We start from the raw sequence: 17,902 nt of genomic DNA, 5'->3' as shown, positions 1-17,902 counted from the left end.
CTTCCTGGGGCTGCCTGCAACGCCCCTCCCGCCCTCCTCCTGCGGTGCCTGTGCTGCGCTGTGCCACTCGAGTGCTATCCCCGATGGTGCTTCCAGCCGTTGTGCTCCCATCCAGGAGCCCGGTTGGCCCCACTTCTGTGCCGTAGGGCCAGCAGCAGCCCCAGAAGAAGGGCCAGGTGCCAAGGGGTGGAGAACACACCACTTTATTGGGGCAGGGGCAGGCCCGCCCATGTGCACCAGCTGGGCGGCCTCGAGAACTATCCCATGGGTTGGCAGCGGGCTTGGTGTCTGCTCGTCCTGCGAGCAGCACGGGGTCCCGGGAGCAGGAGGACATAAATAGGGGCGGGCGAGTGGCCCAGAAGGGGAGTTCTGTCCTGCTCCTGCAGCCTGAGCCAGCAGTCCAGATAACTGACATAAAATGTCTACACAGCATAAGTAACAATACTTAGGGGTAGGGCACTCCGTGGCGCCGGATGCGCTCCCTTTGCTGACGGGGGCACAGCGCAGCCCGGGGGGCTCTGGGGCAGCCGCTAGGGCCGTGTCACCACATTGGGGACATGAAGTCAGGGTCCCAGTGCCAGGCTCTGGCGCAGCGTCTCAGCACAGCCCGACAGGTCCATGTGCTCCAGGGCAGCGAAGATGCGGTCGAGCGTGGCACTGGTCTGCTGGCACCAGCGCTTCAGCATCTCATACTGCCGGTCACGGAACGGGGCCACCTCCATCTCCACCAGCTCAATCTCCGTGTCCCGCAGCTCCAGCACCCGCATGAACTCCTTCCAGCGCCGCACTGGCACTGCGTTGATGACAGCGTAGAGCTGGCTGCCCTGCAGCAGGGCGCAGCGCTGGGGGCTGCTGGACAGTGGGGCCGGGCTGTGCACCGTGCTGGGCTCCTGAGGCACCGAGGGCTCCGCGGTGCCATTGGGCAGTGCTGCTCTGCTGGGCTGTTGGTGCAGCAAGGCCAAGGACTCGGAGCTCCTCCTTGCCACGCTGGGGCCGGGCTCCCACACCTGTCCAGAGAGTTTGGCCAGGTCCAGTGTGGACCACCCAACCGTGGCTTTTAGCCCCCCCGCTCCACCTTGGGCACTCACCTGGCACTGCACTACCTCTGTTGCTGCAGCCCTCTGGGTGATGGGGTGCATACAGGCTGTGGGGTCGGGGCAGTCCCAGGGTGGGACTGTAGGGTGGGGGCTGACTGCCAGAGTCTCCATCTGGAGCCGTTTCCGCTTGTGGTAGATGGCAAGGGCGCCCAGAAAGAGGGGCCCGGTCAGGCCCAGCAGGATGTACTCCAGCCCAGAGCCTGCAAGGAAGCAGTGCTGTCCCCTGGAGCCGTGCCCCCTGCCCCACCACCCTCACCCCCAGCCTCACCGCCCCACACACCTCGGGCACGATGGCCGCACACCCGCTGACACTCCTCGCCGCATGTCTCCGGGTTGCTCCTGCAAGGAGAGGGACGGTGGGCACTGTGCCACGTAGCCAACAGTCCCAGCCCTGGGAGCTGCTTACGTGTGGCACGGACGGCACTCGCTGCCTTCGGCGTAGAAGTCGGGCTTGCAGCTCCCACACTGCGCATCTTGCCTGTCTGAGCCTGGGGAGAGGCTGCATGTCAGGGCAATGGAGGCCCCGCAGGTGGCATCCCATGGGCTAGGTGGAAGCACTCACAGGGCTGCAGGAGCAGCTTCCCAGGGCAGGTGTTGCACTTCTTGCAGGAGAAGTCACTGCAGGAGTCATCCTTGTTTTGGCATTCGCGAAAGTGGCCGGACTCGCAGCCACAGGCGATGTTGCTGGTGGCTGAGCAGTTGCTCACCACAGTCTGGAAAGCTGGAGGGGCGGGTGGTGAGCAGGGCAGCACGGCGCAGCACGGCACAGCTTGGCACAGTGTGGCACAGCGTGGCACTGTATGATGCAGTGTGGCGCAGCGTGGCACAATACAGCACAGCACACTGCAAACTCACTTTGATGGTCACACATGTGGCAAGCATTGCACTTGGAGAGGGTGTTGGGGTGGGAGAGAAAGGTGCCGGCGGGACAGGCTACGCAGACGCTGTCGTTTCCATGGCTCGTGCAGCGGGTTTGCAGGAATTTCCCTGTGGGCAGCAGGGGGACAATGAGCGCGGCCACCGCTGCATGCCCGGGCAGTGCCATGCCATCATAGCCGTGGCAAGCGGCACACCTGGTGCATGGCGCCGTGCCAGCCAGGCACTTCTCACCTGGGGGACACTGGGTACAGCACCGACCGGCTGAATGGATCCAGCTCATCCCAGAGGGGCAGGAGGACTTTACAGTGGACCTCCGAGGGCGGTTGGGTGGGAGCACCAGGCCCTGCTGGCTGCGTAGCATGGAACAGTCCTGGCAGCCCGGGGGCTGTGACCCGCTGGCCAGCAGCCACAGCGCTGCCAGGAGCACCTGTGGGCAGGGAGAGGGCAGGCTGCAGAGAGCCTGGGTGCAGAGCGAGCATCCCAGGGCAGTGGGGCTGGGCCATTGCGCTCACCAGGCTTCTAGCCATGCACAATGGGCACCTGAGCCCCAAGCCAAGCTCAACCTGCAGGGTGTGAGGCCGACGGATGCCGGCGCCCTGCAGGGCTGGCAGCAGGGCAGGACAGCCAGGGGCAGCCCCGTGCCCACAGCTCCAGGGCTGGGAATGCCCCATGGCAGCCCCTGTGCCGGGCTTTCCCCTCGGTCCCTGAGTAATTGGTTTCCTGACCTCAGCATAGGGCACACACCGTGTGGGCACATGGGTCACCCCGCCGGGCTCAGGCAGACCAGCGCTGCCCGCAGGCACTCAGCCCGCAGATGGCCATCAGCCAGCCCAGCGCTCAGCCCCACGCAGTGTGCAGTTCAGGGCTCGGGAGGGTTAACACCTCCCTCCACTTTCCTCCGTTTTTATCTGCCTCACAGATAAGGCGATTTCCTCCCTGAGAGGAAACCATGCCCAGCTCACGCTGTCCCCGATGCTATCGCACTTCATGCGTGCGTCCCAAAGTAGGTCACTGCTCCCCCGCCATCCCGCAGGGTGCTGCTGGGTGCTGAGCGGAGGGGAGCTCTGAGGGGACCACAGGGGGTGCCTGCCCCACTCCACCGCCTGCAGCCTGGGTGGGGTCTCAGAGCCGCACACGGTGTTGCGATGAGAGCAGTGTTTGCTTGGCCGTGGCAGGCAGGGAGCCAGGGGATTCCACGCCGGGGGCTGGATTTCCCAGCCGAGATCACCCCGATTACAGAGACTGAATCATTTTCTATTAAACCCGCCGCCGCCGGACTGGAAACCATGCACAGGCTGTGCCATTTGCATAACGCTGCGATCGCATCAGGGCGGCTGCACCATAACAAGGGGCCCAGCAGCCAGCGGCACGTCTGAGTCAGCACACAGCCCTGCCGGGCACGAGCATCCCACAGCGGGGCCCAACCTGCATACGTGTGCTGCCCCATCCCCGGCACCCGGTGGGCAGGTGCCGTGCGGCACCGGTTACGCAATGGGGCCTCTGCTTCCTGTGCCGCTCAAGCACCGCCCCTACCTGTAATGCGGTTCTGTCTGCAGCCTCTACTCCTGGCCACATAGGGCTGGGGCAACCACCTACTCAGTGCCCACAGCCACCCCAATGTCACCGCCTGCCACCATGCACGGGGCTGCAGTGGCATCCCTGACCCAGGCTTGCAGGCTCTCAGCGCAGCCTGGCCGTGGTCCTGTGGCCGTGCTCTGCACATCGTCCCTGCAGCTGCACCCACGCTCCCTATGGCCGTGCTGTACCCACAGTGCCAACGGCCATGCCTATCCCTGTGACTGTGCTAGACCTGTGGTTCCCATAACCGCGCTGTGCCTGTGGTCCCCATGGCTGTGCCACACCTATCACCCTTGTGACCATATACTGCCCAGTCCCCACTGCTCTGCCCTGGGTAGTGCTGCAGGAGGGCAGATTGCAGCCTCCAGATGTTCAGCACGGCCCAGACAGATATAATGAGCGCTTTCGCAGGACATGGGCCCCTCAGCACGCTGCCGAGTACAGCTCACACCACTTCCACTGAAACCACCCACAGCCACCACCTGCTCCAGGCACCCAGGGCCACACCAGCCCGGCCAGTGGGCCCCCAACCCCCCCACACTCACCGAGGCCGCCCCTGGGCAGCGGCGCTTCATCCTTGCAGCCAGAGCAGCTGGGTCATGCCGGGTGGCAGCGGTGAGCACAGCAGAGCGTGGGGTCCCCGGTGCCGGGGAGGCTCAGTGCAGGGTTCCCCCATGCCCCATTGCTGCTGCACGTCGTGTGATGAATGAGCACCAGCCCTCCCCGGGCAGGCTTTTATATGCGACCAGAGAAGGAGGAAATGCTTTTTTGGAAATGAGACCAGAGGGTTCGAAAGCACATGACAGGAACGCTGCGCAGGAGGGACCTGTGCCAGCCCGCCACGTCCCTCCCATTCCCCCCAGCAGCACAGGCACAGCCAGGAGGGGACACACAGCATCCTCTGCTTCGCCAGGCAGAGCAGCACCCCGACCTCCACCCCTGAGCAGGGGGACAGGGCTGGGCCTGGCTCCATGAGCTCTGCGTGGCGTCTGCCCCACATCTGCTCCTCTTCGCCCCAGTGCCTGGCTGCTGCCCAAAGGAGAGGCGAGGCAGGCGCAGCATGCACACAGCTAGGTTTATTGCTTGGCCGGACCGCACCGCAGCCAGCACAGGTGCCGTGGCCAACGTATGCCCACAGCGCAGCCACCGCCACCTCCCAGTGCCAGCAGGCAGCACTGCTGCAGGGGCAGCCCAAAGCTCAATAAATACGCACTCTGCAGCGGTACCCCACTCTGGCGCAGGCTGTGTCCATGGGCAGCAGCTCCCCACCAGCCCAGCACAGGACAGCACCCCGCGCTCGGCCACCGCAGCTCCCACGCTCTTCACCCTGGTCACCAAACTGTGCCCTGGCCAGACCCTGCGGCCACTGCCAGCCCCAGCTCGGCCCTGTCCCCTCCTGTCACCACCCCCCGCCTCCCGCCCCACATGCCAGCAGCCCCGTGCTGCCCTCCCCACCGCCAACTCACACCTTCCCCGCTCCCCACTGCTGACGTCGCCATCCCTCCTCCCTGTGCGGAGCTGCTGAGCCCACGGCCTCCCCACGTGAAGACCCACAGCCGCACTGTGCGCCACGTCCAGCCCCATGCGGACACCCCCGGGTAGCAATGGGCAGCCCAGTGCCACCCTGCCGGGACGCATCCTCCCAGAGGGGACTGCTCTGTGTCCCCACGTGTGACATCCTGGCACAAGCTGGTGGGCGCCCGCTCTGCCCAGCCCCGGCGTTACGCTACGGTTAGAAGCAAGAGGAGCTCTTGGAGCAGCCACATGTCCATCCTCATCCTCACTGCCCCGGCAGCTCTCAGACCTCCCTGCAAGGCACAAGAAAGAAAGAGGCTCGGTCAGCATGGGGCCCAGCACATGGCACGTAGAGGGGATGGGCTGCACATACGAGGCCGTCAGCGTGGAGTTGAGGAGCAGCGTGGTCCGGATTCGGTAGAGCTGTGCCAGCGTCAGCTTGCGGTGCTGCACTGATGAGGAGTCTGAGAGCATGCGGTGGGCAGGGGGCTGAGGGCTGTGGCCGGGCTGGCCCAGGGTGGGCACAGGGCTCTCCATGGGCTCCTCTGGCTCTGAGAGCTCTGAAGCGGAGTCACCGCTACTGCTGCTGCCGGCACTGGGGGCAGGGTGCCCCGGGGCATGGCTAGTCCGCTGGAGCAGTGAGGGAACAGGGGGGGCCATGCATAGGTCGGAAAGGCTCCGGCTCTGGCTGAGTGGGGCAGGGGGCCCGGCCAGCAGTTGCAGCAGGCTGGCCTCCGACTTGGACTTGAGCACTCGAGCCTTGCAGGGCAAGAGCTGCACGGGCGTCCGGCGGCGCAGCCGGGGCGAGGGGGGCCGTGGGGCCAGGGCTTCTGGCCCCTCCTCAGCCCCCACGTCCTGCTGCCGGGGGAAGTCCCGCGGCGAGGCGGGTGAGAGTGTGCCATAGGCGCTGTCGATGGATGCCGAGCAGCAGCTGCCGGGCTGCGCGGTGACGCCGTGAGGCAGAGGCAGGCTGCCCGAGGGCAGCTCGTGGGTCGGGGTGCTGCCAGAGGTGCCGGTGGCAGTGCTGACGGAGGTGCCCGTGCTGACGGAGGTGCTGTCTGATGGTGAACCGAACGGCCCCACATCCAAGTCTGGGGAGGAGAGCTCATTGCCGCCGTCCACCACTACCACCGAGATGGTCTCAGTGGAGCCGTCCGAGGGGCTGCAGGAGAGGAGAAGGTGAGGAGGGGGCTGCGCTGCAGGCACGGTCACAGTGCCCCCGTCCCACTCGTACCACTGCTGGGAGTCCAGGCTGGTGCTGCTGCGGCGCAGCACTGTGGGTGAGCTGGCGGTCGAGGTGCTGCTCTCACCGTCCTCCTCATCTTCCTCCTCCTCCTGCAGGCGCCGGCACTGCCCGCGCTGCTGCTCCTGCAGCCGCAGCCGCTGCAGCAGGTTCTGGGGATGGCAGGTGTCAGGGGGCTGTGGGCATGAGATGCCAGCATCCCCCCCACACCATGTCTTCACCTGTGCGTTGTGCAGCGCCTCGACCCAGCTGCGGCACAGCGACTGCCCACTGGCCTGGAAGGTGTAGGCAGCCACAGCGCTGCCAAACTCGTTCAGGTAGATGAGGAGGAAGGAGCCTGTGGATGAGGGGCTGTGACGCTGGGACACCCAATGCTTCCTTCGGGTGCAACTACCCCCCCCCCCCCCCCCACCCCGGTGCCACTCACCTGGGTCCTTCAGCTCCCGGCAGACAACTTTGTCCACCAGCAAGGGCTGTCGGACAACCTTGGTGCGCTCAGCCTTCTTGACGGGCTTGGTGATGAGGAAGAGGTCAGTGAAGAGGAAGCAGTAGACGTCCATCTATGGGGGTGAGAGCAGGGCCGTGGGTGCCAGCCGGCATGAGAGGGATGAGCTCCCCATGACCCCCATCCTCACCTTGCTGTCTTTACCTTCCCGCATCTTCAGGCTGCCCTCGAGCAGGAGCTGCCGGGTATCGTCTGGGGAGGTGCCGGGCATGGGGGCCGTCAGGTCCAGCCGCAGGAACTCCTTCAGCAGCTGCAGGGAGCCAGGGGGTCAGCACAGGTCAGGACATAGCATAGCACTGCAGCTGCGCCGTGCCCAGCCTACCTTGTCCACCTCGTCCGTGCTGCCCTCCACCACCTCGTAGGCGTCGATGCGGCTGAGGATGGCGGCCAGGCGCTGCTGCTCCTGCCGCTGGCGCATCCGCGAGTTGACGTGGTTGATGAAGTGCTCCACAGAGCCGATCTGCAGCACAGGCACAGGGGTGAGGGGTTGGGGGTGCCCACCTGTCTGCGTCCCCACGCCGTGCCCCTTACCATGGTGAGGATGGCATCGCGGGTGCGTGCATCGTCTGTCTTCTTCAGCACGGACTTGAGGAGCAGTGGGTACTTGGTGAGGCGCTGGTGTGGCTTCACCAGCATGTCGCTGAGCTTCAGGCGGCTGCACTGCTTGTGCTTCTCGGCCCACTGCAGCATGCAGATGTCAGCTCCAGCCTCAGCCCCAGCCCCGGCCCCGCCGCTCCCCCCTTACCGTCACATAGGCACGGAAGAGCTCGCTGTCGCGTAGCAGAGTGCGCATGTACTCCATGCAGCCCTCCTCCTCCATGCAGTACTGGATATAGGGTTTGAAGAGCGTTCCAAACTGTGGGCAGCACAGAGGTGTCACTGCAGGGCACAGCCTGGCACGGCCCATGGTGCAGCATAGGGTTGGCACTCACCATCTTGAAGCCCTTGAGGAAGTCCATGGGGTCAAGCAGAACCTTGGTCCGGCGGGCCTTGTCCAGCACTGGGGCCATGACGCTGCTCCACAGGCTGCGGTGCAGCTGGATGATCTCCCCAATGTTGCCAAACAGGCGCTCAGCGTCCACCTGCAGGGGTAGGCGGGGAGCTGCCGGGGGTCACATCCCCATGCGCCCACCATGCTGGGGGACCCCTGCTGTGCACCGCGCTGCTGCTCTCCCAGACCCCCCAGCACAGCCCCTATATACACAGTGCACTCACCTCACACAGCAGCCCTGACTCCTGAAGGTTCAGCAGGCAGCAGAGAAAGAGCTGTGGGGACAGAGCAGGAGCTCGTGGGGCAGGAGCCATGGTATGGGGGACGCCTGTGGCTGGGGAACATGGGGCATGGGCACTCACATCAGTGATGACCTTTAGCTTGCGGATGTAGGTGGCCTCAGTGTGCAGCAGCTCCCAGATGGCTTCCTGCTGGTGGCACTGCCGGCGCGTCAGGGCCTGCAGGGCCAAGCGTCAGTGTTGCACCATCCAAAGAGCACGGCCACCACCGCCATCACCCCCAGCCCTACCTCCGCGCCCTCAATGATTTGCTGCCAGCTGTCCTCCAGCACCAGGCTGCTGTCATCCCCATCCTCCTCCCAGGAGTCCTGGTCAAAGCGGAGCTGCGGTGGCAGTTTGGGCAGCCCGAAGCTGCTGTAGGTGTGCAGCTTGCTCTCCAGCTGCTCCATCTTGTCCACCTCCTGCTGGAAGGCATGAGCGGATGGGCTGGGGACAGTGGCAGAGTGCCATGACTCTGCTGGCCCTGCCCATGGATCTGGGACAGCCGTGCAGGACCTCATCCCACCACCGCCCAGCACAGCACCGCAGCTCCCGCACCCCTCCCCTGCCCACCTACCCGCCCAAAGGGGCCGGTGCTGGCACCGGAGCTGAAGAAGCCGCTGAAGCGGCTGGCAGCACGGTTCTTCCAGGTGTCGGTGCCATTGGTGGGCAGGGAGCCGCTGCCATGCAGGGACGGCTCAGGGCTGGGGATGTTGGCGTCCCCCAGGAACTCCGTCATGTTCTTCCGCCGCCTGCCTGGAGCCTGTGCGGGTACAGTCGGTGCCGCGGGTCAGCATCAGCCCTGCACACCTCACGGTGCAGAGACAGCCCCCGAAAGCCACGCTCTGCCCCTGTTGACGTGTCCCCCACATGCCATAGCCGGTCCCTTTCTGGGGCGTGCAGAGCCAGGCCCCCATGGGACATGAGCTCGCTGTGCCCGCACCCGCACTGACCTGCGTACCTGCATCCTGCGTACAGGGGGCCAAGCGCCCCGGTCCTGTGCCCACACCCCGTGGCAGAGGGGCACCGTGGCTCAGTGCATCCCACAGGGTGCAGCACCCCGAGCCCCGCACCGCCCAGCCGTGCTCTGAACTTGAACCGCAGAGCCGGGCAGGCTCTGGCCGGGCTCCTCCGAACAAAAGGAGGTGGGGCCAGCGCAGAAAACCTAATTTCCCTCCTCGCCAGATAAGCTAAACAGACCCGAACAATTCGCTGGCAGAGATCAAAGCCCACCATCCCGCAGCGGAGCTGGGTCCCGGCCACACAGCACCCGCCTGCCCGGGCACTCGGCACAGCCGTGCTCCTGCACCTCCACAACCCCATGCCGAGGCCATACCACGACATGGCTGCTGCCCTCTCCTCACCCGGTACGACGTGCAGCAGTGCCATTGCGTGGCACAGAGAGACCCACCGTCCCCAAGCCGTGACAGCCACCACATGCCCAGCGAGCCCTGGAGAATCTCTACTTTGCCCCAGCAAAGCCCCATAGCTCACCACGCCACGGTGTCCCCAGGTGCCCTGGCCCACATTGCCCTGGTTCAGCTCTGCTCCCACCTGCTCTCGGGGATTTGGCTGTGGAGGTGGTCCTGTGACCGCCATCCCTTCTGCCCCACCGGCACCGTGCCAGTCCCGCTGCCAGGCATTGTACTGCCGGATGCGGGTGGCCACCAGCCCCGGCCACACAGCCAGCTTGGCACCCTCGGGGGCTTCTGGCACAGAGAACCAAGAGCTGCTGTCCCCACGCTGGGATCCCCAGAGCCAAACCCTGGGGAGCAGGAGCTGCGTGGCTGCGTGGCCCCACGAGGGTGGCATCTGCTCCCACAGGGAGTGGCAGTAAGTCCGGCCCCACGGCTTATCTGGGGCCAGGGTCCACGGGGCAGGACTGAGGCTGCACACAGCAGCTGACAGGTGCCAAAGGTGAGGAAGGACGGTGGCCACGTCCTGGTGCAGCCAGGGCAAGCCCTTGGGTCTGCGTGGCAGCTCACGGCTATGGGGCCCCAGGGCGTGGAGCTCTGCTTTGCTCAGGTACCAGCCCACGGCACAGCTGCAGGGCTGCCAGCTGAGCTGCCACGCCTGGCGCAGGGCACTGCCCACACTGCAGTGCAGCACCGCTGGCACAGCACAGCACTGCTGGGAGCTGAGCCTATTCTTGGGCCTTCCAGGGGGTTGGCACCCCCACTGCACGAAGCCAACCAGGAGACACCCTGCTGCTCTGGCGTGCCCCCACCTTCCTGGACACATAAGGCATGGAGTGCTGTGGGTACTCACCAGGATGTCGGTGCCCTCCCTGCGGCCCGGCCCTGACTCCAGCCCTGTCCCGAGGAGCGCAGCGGTGCCGGCGGGGCGCAGGATGGGCAGGCTGGCTGAGCGTGCATCCCGTGCTGCCTGCTCCACCTTCAGCTCGTCCCCAGGCTTGGCTGCAGAAGCACGGAGCTGTCAGAGCCCCCAGCCCCGTGGTGCCTGGGCTGGCCTTATATTTGCCCCCCCTCCACACCTTTCACCCGCAGGTAGTGTCCCCCGAAGCGGTACGCCTCAAACTGAAGGGAGAGCGGCGTGTTGGACTGGTCCAGGTAGATGTCCACCTTGCTCTGCTCAATTGCCCTCCTCTCAAAGACCGGCAGCAGCACATCCCTGTGGGATACCATCCCTATGGGTCCTGTGGGGTCTCTGTGCCCATCGGGGCCATGCCTGGCACAGGCACACTCACCCCAGGGACTTCTTCTTCATGGCCGGAACGATCTCCGCCTCGATGTCAACATTCAGGTCAAATTTGAGGGTGAAGCACTCCTTGCTGGGGTCCTGCAGGAGACACGCAGCTCACCAAGGGCTCCCACCCATCTCGGACGTGGCCACAGCATAACCCCACAGCAGAGCCCCGCAGAGGGGATGGCGCCTTACATCCGTGTGCCTGCGCCGAGCCTTCTTCTTGGGCAGCTTCAGTGCTGAGCTTCTCCTGTCCCTGCGGTCATGGGCAGAGTGAGACAGGTGTTCCGCAGGGTCTGGTGGCACCGCGGGGGCACCCACTCTGTCCCACGAACTGCAGACAGAGCTGGGACATGCACTCACCCTCTTCCATCCGCTGGTCCCTCATCGTCATCCTCCACGTCGGAGGCAGGGCTGGTGCGCGGCGGGCACGAGCGTGTGGACACGTTGCGGGCCAGGATGGAGCCTGTCAACGAGCATTGGGGCCGGGCTGTGCTGAACCTGTTGGCCCCGCTGTGTCCCAACAATGGCTCAGGGCACAGCCAGCCCAGCTCACCTGGCGGGGGCAGATCAAAGCGGATGTGCCCATCGAAGTGCATGGTGCCGTGCAGGTGTCCGTCGCAGGCCTCACACAGGCTGAGCGGGCTGCTGCGGTTCAGCTGCTGGCACTCGGCGTGGTGGCATACCTGTGGGGTGCAGCTGCGGGCTGGGACAGGGCAGCAGCAGGACCCCCCCACCCCCTGTGGGCTGCACAGGGGATGGGAACACAGCCACAGCACTGCGGTGCTTCCAGGCACCGGAGGCTGCAGCGCTGAGCCCCCTCCCCATCGCCACTGCGCTGCACAGAGCCCTTCAGAGCTTTGGGACTGCAGCAGAAGGGCTGCACACAGCTGGGCGTGGAGGGAGGGAGAGAGGGCGCTGGGGGCACCGGGGGCACCTGACCCCCACCCGCCCGTTGCCGATGTGCCATGCTGGGATGAGGGTGCACCAAAACCCTCTGTGCTCCCAGGGGGGCTGCAGGGCCACTCCGGAGCCCTTTTGTGTTTGCGAGATCAGTGTCCCCATGGCAGGACGGAGGAAGCAAGTGTCTGCAGCAAAACAATGCTTGCGAGCCGATGCATTTCCTCCGATTGTGCGCCCGGCCTCAGCCTCAGCCGGGCATTCACAGGCATTTATTTTTAAACCCCTGTCCAGCCCCAGCGCGGTGCACAGCCTGGGACCCTTCGCTGGGGGCTGCGCCGGGGGTTGGGGTGCTGCTGGGGGCTGGCAGCCCACACCGGGGGTACGTCCCCATCCGGCAGCGCCCCACGGCCGCCCCACAAGTGGAAGGGCTGCGGTGAGGCATCCTGGGAGCGCGGGCCCCGCTGTGCGGCAGAGGAAGCACCGGTGCACCCCCAGCCGCCCCCGCTTCCTGCCCTCCTTCCTCCCGGCACTGCTGAGGTCAGTGCTGACGCGGCCCGCCGCCCGCGCTCCCCAACGGGGCCACCTTCCCCCACCGCCACGCTGCCTTCACCGCACCCGGCTGCTCCCGCCGCGGGGATGCCAGGGGACACCCAAACCCCTGGGCAGAGCCCGGGGCCGCGGGGTGGAAGCACCGCAGTTGCACTGCTCACCAACCTGCCCGCCTGCGCGTCCCCGCACGGCCCCACCTGGCTGTCCAGCACTGGGGATGGCTCCCGGCCGCTCGCTGCCGGTGGTGCTGGCGCGAGGCCGCAGCCCGGTGCCACGTGTGTCCTGCGCCGTGTTTACCCAGCAGCTCCACCCGTGCAAACACAGCACGCCACGCCTGGGCCACGCTGCACACCTGCCTGCCCGCCTCGCCTCCCCCGTGCCGGATCCCCACTCTGCCCGCACCGCGCTCCCCTCCCCAGGCGGGCGCCTCTCCCACTCCCTACGCTGCGGGGTCTGAGGTGCCGGGTGGCTGCGGGCACAGCCTGGCTCTGGAAGGAGCAGCAGAGCACAGCCCTCCTGAAACCCACACTGCTCAAAAGGTCACCGCTTCGTTAGTTCCTTCCCGATGCTCCTGAAAGGCAGTGGGTGCCTCATTCCAAAAAACAGAGCTCATCTGCTCACCATAAAAGCCCGCGGCGGTGCTGCCAGGCCTCCAGGGTCCAACAACCATCGCTCTCGTTGCTGGAGCAATGCTCCCGCGCTGCCCTCCCTGCCGAGGCCGGGAGCATCGCACCGCACGGCTGAGCACTGCACGCCCTCCCCAGCAGCGCAGCCTCGGCGCACTGAGCAGGAACCCGGCACTCACCAGGAGCAGAGCGGCAGCGCGGCACCGGCAGCGAGGACAGCCCGGAGCGAGCCAGCAGGTCGAGCAGCCAGAGATAAGGGGCCCTAAATCCACTCCGGCTTTACATTAGCGATCAACAAGATTAGGAGCGGTGGCATGGGGCGCTTCCAGCCGCAGGCTCTGCTTAATTCCAGAGCCCTGCACTTCCCAGCCTGGTCACGGCGCTCCCGTCCCTCCACACGCCCCAATGGACGTGGACATGAACGCAGCTGCTCCTGGAAGGGCCCTGTGCAGCTCTGCTGCCGAGCCCCGGTGCGCAGCAATGAGCTGCAGCAGAGGATCCCTCCCTCCCGGGCACGGCTGCGCTGCCTGTGCCGGCTTGCCGAGCAGTGCTCCCACCAGGAACAGGACAGACGGGCTCAATGAGATTAGCCTGAATTACAGCAGGTGGGGAAACAGGGAAGCTGCCGCCACACTGTTAAACCCCAGCCACGCACGAGCCTGCAGGCACACACGGGCAGTGGGACCGCGATGCTGCCGAGGGACATGTGCCATACACAGCTCCCACCGTGTGGGGAAGAGGCTGCAGCCCTTCCCTGCTACCTAGCCACATCCTACCGGCCCAGGGCTTTCCGCCCCATGGCCGCCCGCCAGCCAGCTGCACCGACCGGTTCTGCTGGCACCAGAGGCACTGGGAGCCAGGGCGAGCCCGTGGGAGCCTCCACCTGCCCGGATCTGCACCAACACCGCACGCCTGCTGCCTTCCTGCCTGCACAGCCCGAGCTGAAAGCCGCACTGCCGGCACCCCATGACCTACCTTGGCCGCCCTCCTCTTGTCGGTGCAGTCGGGGTTCTGGCAGCGCAGCCCCTGCTCTTCTGCTGGGCACTGCTCGTCTGTGGGAGAGAGCTAGGGTTAGCGCTGGGCGCACGCATGGGACCCTGCAACCCCATGCCCACCTCTGCCCCATGGTCCCTGCAGGAGAACAGGTCCCCAGCAGGGAGCACCCAGCTTTTGGGCAGAAGGCAGAGAGCGGAGGCTGCCAACCTCCTGCCCCAGAGAGCAGTGGCAGCTCCCAGTGATGCCCCAAACCCCACATCCCCATGCCCAGAACCCAGCACTGTGGCTCCAGCTTCTCCAGCAGAGAAGAGCAGCGTGCACTCGCAGTGCTGGGACCAGCTGCCTCCTGCTCCCTGCCCCAAAGTGCCGGGGCCGTTCCGGGTGCATGCTGCCCACAGAAGGGGTCTCATAGCTGCCCCAGACACGGGGCTGAGCAAGGCCAGGACTGCCCATGGGTGGGAGGTGGGCCAGGAACTGCCCTTGGGATGCGGACAGCAGCTCTGAGTGCTGCCAGCAATGACGCGCAGTGCACTCCCCAAACTCCCACTGCTGCAAACACAGGAATGGGCCCAAAGCCCCAAACCTGTCCTAATATGGAGATTTATTTCCCGATGGGTAGCAGTGCTGGGATGGCTGCGGCACAGAGCAGGGCTTGAGGCCACTGTCCTGCACCCGCTGCCATGACAGGCACGGGCCGAGGGCAGTGCCAGGAGCACTAAATCTGCTGCTTGCCTGCCCCCAAAGGGGCTTACGGGCTGCTTTAAGCTCTAACAGTTAAATCGGCCTTGAGGACAAATCCTATTTTGAAAGCTTTTGTTATGTGTCGTGCCTAATAGTTTAAAAATAACAGACTCTGGGCAGCTCACGGCACACCAGCGGGCACCGGGGCTGAAGCGAGAGCTCTCCTGTGGGGCAGCACGGGGGCTGTGCTCACACTGGCCCACGGCACTTCCACGGGACCCCCGTGGGCACCCCTGGGTGCGGTGCCCGTGGGAGAGAGCCGGGAGCACGGCTGCCATGGGGCCCCGCTGCCCACACGCCGGCCCTACACCACGGCAGCACAATGGGCACTCTGTCCCCACCGCCACCCCGCAGCGCCCGCCGGGCTGCTCGGCCCCTCCACCGCCATCATTTCACTTGACCTATTATGAATAATAACAGAAACAAATCAGAAATTCTTTCAGGCTGGCGAGGGGAAGTTTTCCCAACTCACCAAAACCACGAGGACGGTGACAGCAGCCCCCTGCCCCGCCGCCCCACACCGGGTTGCGCTGCACACTGCCACGGCCCTTCCCAAACACCACCACCAGCAGCAGGAGCTCACACACACACACACACACACACACTGGGACCCCACATCCTCCGTGCTGGCTGCAGTGCACGGGGTAGGCAGCTCTCCGGGTGCTCCCCAGCTGCACCGCAGCATCTCTGCTCCCAGCCCCGCCGCAGCCTCCCTGCGCACAGCGGTCCCTCTGTTGCCATGCAGGGTTTTCTCCACGCCATCGCCCTCCAGCCCCGTGACGTACCCGCCAGCTGCTCGCTGATGTCCAGGCTGGAGCTCCAGGAGAAGCGCTCCACCGCCCCGTACTCCATGCCCGCCAGTGCAGGGGGCAGAGCCCCCAGCTCGTACGCACCCCGCTTCTTCCAGTACAGGAACATCGTGCGGCCACAACGCGGCACCTGCCCTCACCATGGGGCACCCGGGGGGCTGCCTCGGCCGAGCCGTGCCCACACCGGTGGGACTGGCCAGGGGGCCCGGCTCCGGCTTTAAGAGCAGGTCCCGCTCTCCGGACAAGCGCAGCATTCATCCCGCGAGCCGGGAGTGCTGGGGTGGCGGAGGGTGCTGCTGGAGGCTGCCCAATGCCCCGCGCACAGGGCGCACAAAGGGCCTTTCTTCAGCCTCCTACAGACATTGCACAAATTTCACTTTCCGCCGTCTATGAAAGAAATTTCGGCCGGGGAGACAAGACACGCTTGTGATTGAAATAATCGGCATGAAGAGCGCGGCTGTTCGGCAGCTCCGGCGGCACAGGGCCGGGCAGGGGGGGAATGCTGCGGGAATTGGGGGCTGAGCGCCGCGGGGAGGACGGGCACAGCACTGAGGACAGCGCTGGGGGTGGGCACAGAGCCGCACGGCACCAGCACAGCTCCGGACCCCCCCCTGCGCTCAGCGCCCGGCTGCGATTCACGCATCGAGATCGCGGCTTCGCAGCAGCTCTCCCTAGTTCGCACAGTGGAATTTCCTCCCTCCGTCTTTGCTCCTAGCAGGGTGCCGGCTTTGGAACCCGCACGCCATTCTGCCCCGCGCCCCGCACAGGAGCTCCGGTGGTGGCAATGCTGAGCTGGGACAGCCAGCAGCCGCGCGTCCCGGCTCCCCTGCGAGGCGCAGCAGGTGACAGGGAGGAGCCGGGCCGAGGCTGAGCCCCCCCAACCTGCCCGCAGCGCTCCCTCCTGGCCTCCTGCCCCACACTCACTACCACAGCTTTGTCTACGCGAAGCCACGTCTTCCACACTCCAGCCTGGCCACCAAAGTGAGCCAAACCCCCATCAGAGAAACCATCCATCCTTGCTGGCAGCGACCACTGCTGTCGGGACAGCAGCACCCCGGGATGCGCTCAGCGAGGATCGGGTGTTTGCAGTGCTGAGCCCAACAAGAGGGGACCTCATCAGCACTGAAACGGCTCTCCCCACCCGCCCCGAGGAATGAGCTCCGGCCCCATTGTTTCCTTGCTGGCGAGCTCTCCCCAGCGCTGCTGGCGGTGACGCAGCACACGTGCGTGGAGACGGAGAGTTTCATTTTTCTCCTTTCCACCGCCAGGCAGCTGAGATCTGCACTGGGCAAAGCTCCCTAAAACGGGACAGTCTGCACGGAAAGATCAGGCTAAGGCAATTCCTGCCCCGGCTTCATCAGCACCGACACCGCCCGCGGCCATCCCTGCACGCTCCCCGCAGCGCCGCCGCCTCCGGGCCGCTTTGCCAGGAGCGACGGAGCGGACGAAGGGAAAAGCCGCTCCTGAGCTTTAGTGGTGGGGAAAGCGGACGGCGGCCACGGCCCCATCGGTGGGCAGAGCTCCTCCGCCCCAACCCCCGCTCGTGTGCTGGCGGGGAGGAGGGGCAGCGCGTGCCCGAACCGGGGAGAGCATCAGCGAACCGCAGGGCAGAAACCGGGGGGGGGGGGCCGGGCCCTTCCAGGGAGCGCCCCGCTGCCGCCCCTCCCTCCGCACACCCGGAACGGCCTCGGCCGGACGTCGCCCCGCACCCCCCGCGCACTCACGCGTCCCCAGACGAAGGGTGAGGCGGCTGCGGGGACGGACCGCGCCCGGCCGCAGCGCTCATCGCTCCGCGCGGTGCCGTTACCGCGCCACGCTCCGCACCGCCGCCCCCCGCCCGCAGCAGCCCCGCAGCGGGAGGCTCCGCCCCGGCCCGGCCCCGTCTCACCTTTCCCGGTGCCCCCCCCGCCCGCCGCACAGATGGCCCCGTATTTATTTTCGCCGCCGTGCCGGCCGAGCCAACCATATGGGCAGAATTAGGGCCGGATTAAGTTAAGGCTTTAACTCTTCGCCGCGCGGAGCTCCGTTGGGACCTCCCGGTGCCGTCGGTGCGTTTGTTTCCATTTGTTCGTTGGGGTCACGCTGTTGCCCCACGCAGTACAGGGATAACACATCCCTCCCCCCCCCCCCCTTCCGCACCTCTACCCCCACCACGGTGCTTTTTAAAACACGATACGTGCACTTAAGGCTTTTAAGCACAAAGCTGTCCATCCCCCCCCCAGCATCACCGCTTCAGCTGCACCACCGCCCCACCTGCAATCTGAGCTCAACGATTCAGGAGACAACAGGTGAGAAAGATCAGCACAAGCTCTTAAAGCCACGAGCGAAGCAGACTTAAGGCACTGTGAAATGAGGCTCACACCCACCTGCCGCAGTGGTTCACACCCCTCTGAGCTCCAGAGCAAACTGCTTCAGCCAGGAGGAGCAGCACTGCCTTAATGAAGAGCCCCTGCCAACCACCTCTGGGTGGTGTGAGCCACATCCACGTC

The 17,902-nt window shown here is 65.8% G+C and overlaps 3 protein-coding genes across 15 annotated transcripts; all 3 read right to left on the bottom strand.

Annotated features, from left to right (window-relative positions):
- Positions 1–187: 187 nt before the first annotated feature.
- On the bottom strand, positions 188–4,262 carry TNFRSF25 (TNF receptor superfamily member 25). Its single transcript, XM_423315.8, has 8 exons — positions 4,100–4,262; positions 2,208–2,403; positions 1,953–2,084; positions 1,660–1,818; positions 1,504–1,585; positions 1,378–1,436; positions 1,089–1,297; positions 188–1,007 (listed from the first exon to the last, which is right to left on the bottom strand). The coding sequence occupies exons 1-8, from the start codon at positions 4,127–4,129 to the stop codon at positions 564–566; spliced, it is 1,311 nt and encodes a 436-aa protein (XP_423315.4). The 5' UTR covers positions 4,130–4,262; the 3' UTR covers positions 188–563.
- A 27-nt stretch (positions 4,263–4,289) lies between these two features.
- LOC121107363 lies at positions 4,290–5,282 on the bottom strand. The gene has a single exon (XM_040651258.2). The coding sequence runs from the start codon at positions 5,190–5,192 to the stop codon at positions 4,290–4,292; it is 903 nt and encodes a 300-aa protein (XP_040507192.1). The 5' UTR covers positions 5,193–5,282.
- On the bottom strand, positions 4,616–17,802 carry PLEKHG5 (pleckstrin homology and RhoGEF domain containing G5). 13 transcript variants are annotated; one of them, XM_015296977.3, is made up of 22 exons: positions 17,780–17,802; positions 13,843–13,919; positions 11,346–11,475; positions 11,153–11,255; positions 10,985–11,045; positions 10,794–10,885; positions 10,581–10,717; positions 10,355–10,503; positions 8,664–8,849; positions 8,338–8,511; positions 8,171–8,266; positions 8,033–8,083; positions 7,750–7,899; positions 7,563–7,673; positions 7,349–7,498; positions 7,140–7,277; positions 6,948–7,067; positions 6,740–6,872; positions 6,534–6,649; positions 6,304–6,464; positions 5,443–6,231; positions 4,616–5,362 (listed from the first exon to the last, which is right to left on the bottom strand). In XM_015296977.3, the coding sequence occupies exons 3-22, from the start codon at positions 11,386–11,388 to the stop codon at positions 5,353–5,355; spliced, it is 2,970 nt and encodes a 989-aa protein (XP_015152463.2). In that variant the 5' UTR covers positions 11,389–11,475; positions 13,843–13,919; positions 17,780–17,802; the 3' UTR covers positions 4,616–5,352. The 13 variants fall into 13 exon arrangements, with proteins under 13 accessions (XP_015152463.2, XP_015152465.2, XP_015152456.2 ...); XM_015296979.3 differs by lacking the exon at positions 17,780–17,802 and adding an exon at positions 17,667–17,685; XM_015296970.4 differs by lacking the exon at positions 17,780–17,802 and adding an exon at positions 15,390–17,245.
- Between the last annotated feature and the right edge of the window lie 100 nt (positions 17,803–17,902).

Source organism: Gallus gallus, chromosome 21, assembly GCF_016699485.2.
Source record: "Gallus gallus isolate bGalGal1 chromosome 21, bGalGal1.mat.broiler.GRCg7b, whole genome shotgun sequence".
Taxonomy (NCBI): Eukaryota; Metazoa; Chordata; class Aves; order Galliformes; family Phasianidae; genus Gallus; species Gallus gallus.
The sequence above is the reverse complement of the archived record's forward strand: the minus strand, read 5'-3'. Positions and strand labels throughout refer to the sequence as shown.